This window comes from Schistocerca piceifrons, chromosome 1 (assembly GCF_021461385.2).
Source record: "Schistocerca piceifrons isolate TAMUIC-IGC-003096 chromosome 1, iqSchPice1.1, whole genome shotgun sequence".
Classification (NCBI taxonomy): domain Eukaryota; kingdom Metazoa; phylum Arthropoda; class Insecta; order Orthoptera; family Acrididae; genus Schistocerca; species Schistocerca piceifrons.
Genome location: NC_060138.1, coordinates 574,620,916 through 574,631,777, shown reverse-complemented (window position 1 = coordinate 574,631,777; position 10,862 = coordinate 574,620,916). Strand labels below are relative to the sequence as shown.

The window sequence follows — 10,862 nt, the reverse complement described above, 5'->3', positions numbered from 1 at the left end:
CACAGTGTGAAAATGAATAGAAAACCATTCCAAATAGAACTAGCAAATTAGTCAAATAAGTAGAAAATATGCAGGAATAGTTTACTTTGTGTTAAAGGGAAATTAGAGGGAAAAATTATAAAAACGATACATGTGACAACCTTAACAGCTTTGAGCGATATGCGTTGGTTGTGATTGTCACATGTCTTGGTTGGTGACTGATGTTGTGACGTTGAAACGAAGTGTGTAACTGTGTATGTTGTGAATTAAGTTCGTTATAATATTGCAGCAAGATGAGTTTGAGTCTGATTCCTGAAGAGAGAATACGAGCTATTGGATCAGTGTTGAACGACCAGGAAAGGCCGCTGAAAGAAAGATTTAGAGCATTATTCACATTGAAAAACATAGGCGGACCTGTTGCTGTTGAATGTATTAAGCAATGTTTTAATGATCCTTCGGCGTTACTGAAACATGAACTGGCATACTGCCTTGGGCAGATGCAGGATCCCATCGCAAATCCTATTCTGATAGATATTTTGAGAGACCGTAATCAGGAGCCCATGGTCAGACATGAAGCAGGTCAGGTTACATTAGTCGTGGAACTTTTAATGACATATCAGTTAATTTTGTTGAGAACTACAGTATTTTCAATGCAAGACCCTATACCGTAGAGAAATTAACATTAGACTATGTGATATTTGATAGTGTAACAGCAATATTATCTCAAATCGTTATCGATACGGAAAGCATTAGTAAAGATATTTCTTTTGTTTCAAGAATATGCACGTCAGCGGTTTCTCACAATTTTGTGTGATATTTTCTTACCTTTGAAGTGGTATGTTCTCGCAGAGTAGTGCCTATACTTAACGCAGTTGAAATAGCCTAAGTCAGATCTACTTCATTACTGAAAGTTCTCATTGTTTATTTATATTTGCTAGTAGACGAAATAGTACCTATGATGCCTGGTGTATATGGGACCTTTTTCTTTTTTTTACATGGGCTGTATGAGTAGTAGGGCCTAGTGATATGTAAGTAAAATACTGTAGAAGGGGAAAAGAAAATTTATTAGAAAGATGTTGATTACACTTCTTTGTACTACTATATGCGAATCTTTTGGGCTTAAAGATTATCGCTACTAGTTGATAAAGCCTTTCGAAGTTTCTGCATGTTAGATCTCACTTAGCCAGTGATAACATCTTGAATTTTTTTGCCAGTGCTGGAACCCAAGGCACTTTGGATGCATTAAATAGTGAAAAATTACTTGTAGCAAAGTCCGAGCTACATGGGCAGTCTTACAAAGTGAACACTTCGAATTGACACACTAATTATTTGCCAAGAAGTGCAACATACCAAGAATAACTGTTGAATCAGTTGAAATTGTACATGTTTCAACACCTGTTCTACAGCCTACACTTGGCAGCAAATGATTTCCACCTCATCATGCTTTTTTTTTTTTTAGGCCTCTTCATCTCAGAGTAGCAGTTGCAACCTATGTCCTCAATTATTTGCTAGATGTGTTCCAGTCTGTCTTCCTCTACAGTTTTTACCATGTGCTGCTCCCTCTCGTACTATGCAAGTTACTCCCTGATGTCTTAACAGATGTCCAATCATCCTGTCCCTCCTTGTCCAAGTATTCCATTTATTCCTTTCCTCACCAATTCTGCTGAGAACTTTCTCATTCCTTACCCAGTCCACCTAACTCACAAAATTTTTTTGTAGCACCACAGCTCAGATGCTTAGATTCTCTTCTGCTTCAGTTTTCCCACAGTCCTTGTCTCACAACCATACAGTCCTGTGCTCCAAACATACATTCTCAGACATTTCTTCCTCAAAGACTATATTTGTTACTAGCAGACTTCTCTTTGTCAGGAATGCCCTTTTTGCCAGTGTGGCAGACAGCAGGTAAATAATCAAAATGGTCATTACCTTTGTTATGTCACCATGAAAAGACACTTAAATTGTGTACCTGCGTGCTTTAAATCTACCTTCGCCATTTACAAAAGCCTGAAAATGATAATTGCAGTCAGTGAGAAAGTGGTGGAGAACATATTGAACATAATTTCCAGTCTGCCAGTCCACATAACTCTTTGAACTCATTGAAAGAAAAAAATTCCTACTAGCTGTTTACCCAGTTGGATCAGGAACTGTGACTGTAATTAAAAGTTTTGAGTTTTAACTGATTGATACATTCTTTAAAGGTTGACATGCACAAAATATGATGATGTCCCTATCAGAAACAGCAATATTAACAGTTCATAGGTGACCTCTGTAGTAAGTTCCAAGTTAAATGGTCTATTGCCCTGACTTCTAACCAAAAGTTAATTACTTGTCTGAAAAGTAGAAATGATCTCTCCTCTTGCCTTGTGGTTTTGTCAACATGACGGGCAACACACAAACAGTTACGTCCGTGAAATCTTAGCGACCTACAACAGTGTTTGGTCCTCATGAGCTCACTTCCTAATTTTACCAATAACACTTTTGATAGCTGCATGGGTCTGATGTCATCTGAAGCACAGCACACACAGATGTTTGTTTGACACGGACAGACTGGTATCTTTGTGCAAAGTCTCCCTTCTAACTGCATCACTGGCTGTATTTGTGCACAGCAGATGTCCAAAAGGAATGTGTGCTATCTACCGACCTAGGCACAGGTAGCAGCATCTAAATGGCCCTTTCTTGGACATGTATTAATTAATAGCTCTGTTTAACAATTTACAATCTTCTTAATTTTTGTATAAAGACAGTTATTTTTTTCTTTAGTTACTGAAAAAGTTTTTGCTCTACTGTGTTTAAACTTTGCTGGCTAAAATTTTAGTATGGATCTGATAGTAGAACATGGCCTTTGAACTGCCTTTTTAAGATTCCTTGTATTAATAGTTATTTACAATACATTCTTGAAACTTTGTACAGATTTATTATATTATGAATATAATGAAGTGCTATAATTAGAACTTTCTATTACAAATACAAACAATCCTTAATCTATTATGAATAAAAATGTTTTTGTTCCAATTCGGTTTTCAGTAAAAATTTGAAAACTAGCAGAGGTACCTTATTTCAGCCTCTTAGTCTTATTATTTGGTGCCACTTATTTTATTCTTTGGATCATATATTATGCCTAATATATTCATTTGATCATTCTGAGTCCTTATGATGTTAACATTAACATACTGAAGAATACACTGACAAAGTTTGGAAAGTTGTTTTAATTTTTCAATTTCTCCCTTAGATTATGGTGCAATTCTTTGACTGTTGAGCACAGATATGTTCTGATGATGTGGCGCTGGTAGTAGTGAATCGGGGTAAGCCCCAGCACACTCTCATGCTTCTGTACCTCTTACAATCATACAGTGCTTGTTTTGCCTCAAGAATGAGTCTGCTTTTTACATCCTCCTTGCTCCATCTGTCATGGCTTATTTTATTGTCTAGGTACCAGAATTCCCTAAGTTTATCTGGTTTGTGATCCCCAATCCTGATGATAAGTTTCTCGCTTTTCTCATTTCTGCTGCTTCTCATTACTTCCATCTTTCTTTGATTTACTCTATCCATATTTTGTGCCCATTATACTGTTCATTCAAAAAATCCTATAACTCTGCTTCACTTTCACTGAGGATATCAATGTCATCAGCAAATCTTATCACTGATACCTTTCATCTTGAATTGTAAACCCACCCTAGAACCTTTCTTTTATTTCCACCATTACTTCAATCTATGGGAGCAGAAGACTACATCACTGTCTTACATCTTTTTTATTGTGAGCACTTCATTCTTGGTCTTCCAGTGCTATTGTTCCCTGTTGGATCATGTACATATTGTATATTACCTGTCTTTTGCTGTAATTTACCCCTATTTTTCTCAGAATTTTTAACATCTTGCACCAATTTACACTGTTGAAAGCTTTTCAGAGTCGCCATATCCTGTGAATGTGCCTTGACTTTTCTTCAGTCTTCATTCCTTATCAACACAGCATCAAAAGTGCTTCTCTGGTGCCTTTACCTTTCCTAAAGCCAAATTATCATCCAACAGCTCCTCAATTTTCTTTTCCATTCTTCTGTATATTATTTTTGTCAGCAACTTGGCTTCATAAGCTATTAAGCTCATTGTGCAATAACACTCGCATTTGCCAACGCTTGGTACATCACCAGTCAATACATTCTACAGACCAGTGTGAATAGTGGTCCCTATGGAATGCTATTTATCCCTTCTGCTTTATTTGGTATTAAGTCATCCAAAGCTCTTTTAAATTCTGAGTATAATACTGGACACTGATCACCTTGCTGTTAAGTACCCATAAGTTCCATCTAATACTGTATTACATATCTCTGTCCTGTTGACTTCTGTTTCTTCTTCTATCACATTATCAAACAACTTGTAGAGGCCTCCATTGCACTCTTTCCACCTAACTGCCCTCTCTTCTGCGTTTAACAGTGGAATTCCCATTATAGTGTTAATGTTACTGCCCTTGCGTTTAATTTCACCAAACATTGTTGTTACTTTCCTGTATGCAGAGTCAGTCCTTCATACAGTGCTGTACAGATATAGTTCAGCAAGTGCCCTTTATTAGTGTCACACATATTAATCAAAAACGGAAAATCCATGCTTGAAGGTAATAATATTATGAAAAGGATAGTTGCTACTAACCAAAGAGCGGAGATGCTGAGTCACAGATAGGCAGAACGAAAAGACTGTCAGAAAGTGAGTTTTTGGCCAACAAGGCCTTCGTTGAAAATGGACAGCCCCCCCCCCCCCCCCCCCCCCCCCCACACACACACACACACACACACACACACACACACACACACACACACACGTGCGCGACTACAGTCTCATCTGGCAGCTGAAGCCAGACTGCGAGCAGCAGTGTGTGATGGGAGAGGCAACTGGGTGGTGGGGATGAGGAGGCTGGGGTGTGGATAGGAAGGGATAGCAGGGTAGGATTGGAGGACAGTAAAGTGCTGCTTGTGGTAGCGTGCAGGAATGAAGTGGAGAGAGGGCGTGCAACTAGACGCAGTCAGGAGTTAGGTGGAGGGCAGGGGAGAGTGGGGTAGCAGAAATGGAGAGAAGTAAAAAGATTGGATGTGTTGGTGGAATAGAGAGCTGTGCAGTGCTAGAATGGGAGCAGGGAAGGGGCTACATGGATAAGGACAATGGCTAACGGAGATTGAGGCCAGAAGTGTTTCGGGAACGTAGGATATACTGCAGGGAGAGTTTCCACCTGCACAATTCAGAAAAGCTGTTGTTGGTAGGAAGGATCCAGATGACACAGGTTGTGAAGTAGTCATTGAAATAAGAGTGTCACGTTGCATGGCATGCCCAGCAGCAGGGTGGTCCAACTGTTTCTTGGCCACAGTTTGTTGGTGGCCTTTTATGTGGAGATAAGCTTTTGTTAGTTGTCATGCCCTTATGGAATGCAGCACAATGGTTGCAGCTTGGCTTATAGATCGCATGTCTGGTTTCACAGGTAGTCCTGCCTCTGATGGGGTAGGTGAGGATTGTGACTGGACTGGAGTAGGTGGTAGTGTGAGGATGTATGGGACAGGTCTTGCATCTAGGTCTGTTACAGGGATATGAGCCATGAGGCAAGGGGTTGAGAGCATGGGTTGTGTAGTGACGAGTAGTCCCTCTCAAAATATATTGAATCTCTCGCCGAGGCCTTCACAGACTGTAATTACTCTCCCACCCTTGTACAAAAACAGATATCTTGTGCCTTACCTTTCCAGTCACCCACCACCTCACAAAGTCCCATCGTCTGGCTACTCAGTACCATCCAGAGTGGAGTAACTGAGTTACATACATCAGGGTGTAGATTACCTCTTGTGCACTGAAATGAGAAATGTCCTACTCACTATCCTTCCCACCCCCTCCACAGTGGTATTCTGCCACCCACCGAACCTACACAATATCCTTGTCCATCCCTACACAACTCCTGCTCCCACCTCTTTGCTTCATGGCTTATGTCCCTGTAATAGACAGAGATGCAAGACCTGTCGCATACACCACCACCTACTCCAGTCTTGTCACAAGCATCACCTATCCCATCAAAGGCATGGTTACCTGTGAAACCAGTCATGTGATCTACAAGTTAAGCTGCAACCACTGTGCTGCATTTTATGTGGACATGACAACCAACAAGCTGCCTGTCTGCACAAATGGCCACCGACGGGAAGGTGGCCAAGAAACAGCTTGTCCACCCTGTTGCTGAGCGCTCCACCCAATGTGATGTTTCTGATTTGCACAGATGGGAACTGTCCTGTAATATATCCTATGTTCCTGTAACTCTCGTGGTGTAAATCTTCATTAGTCATTGACCTTACCCATCTAGCCCCTTCCCTGTCCCCATTCCAGCACTACACAGCCCTCTATTCCCCCAATGCACCCAGTCTCTTTACTCCTCTCCTTTTCCATCACCCGCACTCTCCCCTGCCCTCCATCTAACCTCCTGGCTGCACCTAGTTGCATGCCCTCTCTCCACTTCATCCCTGCGCACTCCCACAAGCAGCACCTAGATGTACCCTTGTCCGGTTCACAGCTACGCTACAGATCAATTTATTTATGAAAATACAAAGTACAATCACCAACAAACTTTACATATTCACACACACCTTTTCCTTTAACCCAAATAAATACAGACTCATTTACAGATATTTTTCTCCTGTTCCGTGTATACAATGACAATGCTGAAGTAGACATATAAGCAGATTTACCAAAGTCTTTATTTGCAAGTTCAGCCATATGGTAGGTACGGTAGGCAATAATGTCTCTATCTACAAAACTTTCAAGTCCCGGTACGTTAGGAACACCTGTACCTCCACGTACAATAGCTACAGTTAGCCAACCATTACCGTGTGAAAAAGAATCATTGATATCTACACTAAAATTAAGTCGGCAACCAATGAAGACAGATGGTCCGTCGAGGAGAGCTTGGGCAGCGACGGACTTCATTGGTATGCGGTACTTCTTGTCTGCGGCAGTTGTGGCGATTTCTATGTTTTCAATGGTTTTATAGACTGTTTGCTTAACACGACGACGATATCTTCTGTATGGCATCTTGGCAGCGTTCAATGCAGTTGCCTGTGCAGCAGCAGCAGCAGCAGCGCGAGTGATCCGCTTCGCGGTGCTCGCTCGCTTTTATAGAAGCGCGATAGCGCGTGACCTCTATCTCTCTGTGTGTGTGTGTGTGTGGGGGGGGGGGGGGGGGGGGGGGGGGTTGGGTTGTCAGTTTTCGACAAAGACCTTGCTCGCCAAAAGCTCACTTTCTGACAATCTTTTCATTCTGCCTATCTGGGACTCAGCATCTCCACTCTACTCTATCATGAGTAGCAATTATCCTTTTCATAAGATTGTTACATTCAAGCCTGAATTTTCCATTTTGTGATTAATAAGTGTGAAATTAATAGATGGCACTTGCTGTACTATATCTTCACTTCAAAATCTCAAACTGGTACCCTCTATATTGCATACTTCATTGTTCACTATGTACATTTGACAGCAGAAAGTGGTAGTTGCTGAAAGTTAAGTTGCCCACTCTTTACACTGAAACCAGTCGCAGGTCATGCCATGTCAAATCAACACAATTTTGGGAGATTTTCAGAACTGATGTCTCAGATTTTCATGATTTTTTTGTATGCAGCAATATATCATAGACTTATGAAAAAATACCAAATTTCAGTTATACTGCACAATTATTTTTGAAGCTATTAATTTTTAAAGATTAAAATTAAAAAAAAAAAAATCGTATTTTGGCACCTTTAGATGCCCATAGGCTGGCAACCAGTGAGGATATAAACCTGGAAGTGGTCTCATTTTAAAGCTGTTGAATGGGGCTTTAATATGATATGCCACAAGATAGGCATTACAATTTTTAAAAAATTGAAAATTATAAAATTTAAATTTCTCTAAAAGTGGTGATTTTAAAAATTTCAAAAATTATCAAATGTAGTTTTTAATGTCTTAATACATATAGCAAAATTCTATCATGGGATCTAATGGGATCAGATACACAGGGCTTCAGATACACACACGTTTTGTAAAAAAAAGTACCAAATTAGTAAAATTTTATTTTTGAATTACTAATTTTGCTATGCAGTGTGCAGTACACTATTAAATTAATAAAACACAATGATTACTTTATAGTGTACCATATTTGGAAACTTCTCTTTAAAAGAAAACTGGAGCTGATTGCCCTACAAATAGAGAGAAATCCCCTTTTACTCAGATAAAAAGGGGATTTCCCTCGTGGGAAATCCCCTTTCACAAGGTGGAAGCTGATTGGTCAAGCAGACAAGACCACATTTATAGCCAGTGTAGCATCAGAGTTGCTTGTATGAAGTTCATTTGACGTTTCCTGTGTTATTGTATATTTAGAACACAACCCATTTCTTGGCCACTATACTTTTCCTTGTTAATTTCTCACTGTTTTTCCCTTGCAGGATGAATACCACTGACAAGATAGTGAGAATGGATTGTTTTAATCCTTTCAATAAGCCTAATCACTCCCATGCAAGAAAAGGTTTCAGACACGTTACTTCATGGACGTTTGACTTGATTCCAAGAACACCTGAGTTATCCAAGGTCTGTGACCATTGTAGGAATCAGCTGATGAAGTTGAAAAATGAAAAACATAGAGAAATAACCACTGGAACTAGCAACATACAGGAAGAAAGTCAGTCTGATACTGAAATTGAAGAAGCTATTTATATGCCATTTTCAAATGAATGTGAAGCTCTAACAGCTCTCTTTTAGAGATGGGAGAGTCGCCTGTAGACAAAAAAAGGATGCAATCCAAAATTTACTCTACTGAGAAGGCCAACAGAATCAATGTGCCTGGCAAGAGAAAACTGCTAGTGAATGCATCTAGCAATGATGAGAATGATGGTTCACAAGATGAGTTCTTAACACATGTAAAGTAGGTGTACAACAGCTTCACTAGTAGGAAGAAGCAGCTTCAACTGCTGACTCTTATGCCTGACAGCTGGAGTGTGAGGAAAAGTAATGCAGGAATTTTCGGCCTCTAACTACTTAGTTCAATAAATCAAGACATAGAAAAAAAGGGCGCCTTGTCTGGTCCTGATCTGAAATCAGGAAAAGGTCTATCAAATCATACCATTCATATTGTTAAAGGACTTTTTACAAGTTATGAAATGAGTAGAGTGATACCAGGGATGAAGGACTTTATATCAGTGAAAGAAGACAACAGCACAGGTGGTAAATAATATGTTTCAAAAAGGTTGATGCTTAATAATTTAATTTAAAAGAAGCATACACTATATACATAGTTTTCAAAGAAAAATTCCCACCTGTAGAAGTGAGATTTTCTAAGTTTGCAGAACTTAGGCCTAAAAATTGTGTGCTAGCGGGCCAGAGTGGAACACACTCAGTCTGTGTGTGCACCACTCAACGGAATGTGAAGCTTATGTTTGAAAATGCAAGAATGAGTTTAGTGATGGATGGCAGAATTAAATCATACAAGGACTGCCTGCAAATGATGGTTTGCAGCCCACCATCAACTGACTGCTTCTTTTCAAATTGTTTCATGTCCAGGTACCAAAAGGATTAGAGAACTTTCGGAAAAAGCATATAAAGACAATGCAATTGAGACTCACATACAGACTGTGGAGCGATGTAACTTGGAAATAATTCAAAAACCAGTAAGTGAATTTGCTGATGTATTTTGTGAAAAACTTCCTGTCCTACTTCGTCACAACTTCACAGCAAAGGAACAAAGTGCATTTCTGAGACATACTGAGGAAAATCTTGTGGAATGTGAAGTGGCTGTCATTTGTGACTTTTCTTAGAATTATTTGATCATTTTTCAAGATGAGGCACAATCCAATCCTATCATTGGTCAAATAGTCAGGCAACCATTCACCCTGTTGTGGTGTATTTTAAAGAGAAGGAAGCCAAACATTTAAATTTTGTAATAATATCAGATTGCCTCAACCACAACAATACAGCCGTCTATCTATACAAAAATAAAACTTTATTAAGTTGTGTAATCACAAGCAAGATTTTGGAGCTGAGGCTGAAAGGCATTTTTCAGCAACAGCACATGGCAAAGGACCATGCGATAGGTTGGGGGCCACAGTAAAAAGACTAGCAGCCAGAGCAAGCCTACAAAGACCGTATAAGGACCAAATTATGGACGCTAGGCAACTGTATGAATGGTCACATCAGAACATATCTAACATAGACTTTGTATTTGTGACCCTTGAAGAATATGTTAAAACTGAAGAACTGGCCAACTGGTACAATACCACTGGAACTAGATCACAAACCCAGAAATTTCATGCCTTCATACCTCTGAAATGTGGAACCAAAGTAAATGTGAAATTATTTTCTTCTGCAGTTGTTTGAAACATATTTCCTGTTGTAAAGGACATACAGCAGATATTAGTAGGTATGTAACATCAATCTGTGGTGACATTTGGTGGTTGAGTTATGTTCTGGATAAAGATGAAGATTGCAGTAAAGTGCAAGTTACATTCCTCCATCCCTCAAGTCCATCACCCACACTTATATATCCCATACCACATGATACACCATGGATCCCTTTTGCAGATGTGATATGCAAAGTGAACCCCGTCACACAGACTGTCTGAAATATAGTTTATCAGACAGTGAAGTGAACAAATGTGTGGGTATCTTCCACTGATTGAAGTCTCAATGAATTAATTTGTTAACCCTTAACTTTACTCATAATATTGGATTTTTGAAGTTACACTTATGCGTGTATGTGACCTTTTTCCATTAAAAAATCTAAAAGTAATTGCTACTGCTTGTTTCATTGTAATGTGTTGCTTGTTTCATTCAATGAACTATTCAAAATTTTCTGAAGTGATACTAATTCTGAAGTCCTATATCTCCTGAACCCATGATAAAATTTT

The 10,862-nt window shown here is 39.4% G+C and overlaps 1 protein-coding gene across 1 annotated transcript in view; it reads left to right on the top strand.

Moving 5' to 3' along the window:
• The first annotated feature begins 62 nt into the window (after window positions 1-62).
• LOC124801850 (deoxyhypusine hydroxylase) overlaps window positions 63-10,862 on the top strand; it is a 38,175-nt gene continuing 27,375 nt past the window's right edge. The window contains exon 1 of the mRNA XM_047263104.1: window positions 63-558. Coding sequence (XP_047119060.1) covers window positions 273-558 — 286 coding nt within the window. The 5' untranslated portion in view covers window positions 63-272. The remainder of the gene's footprint in view (window positions 559-10,862) is intronic.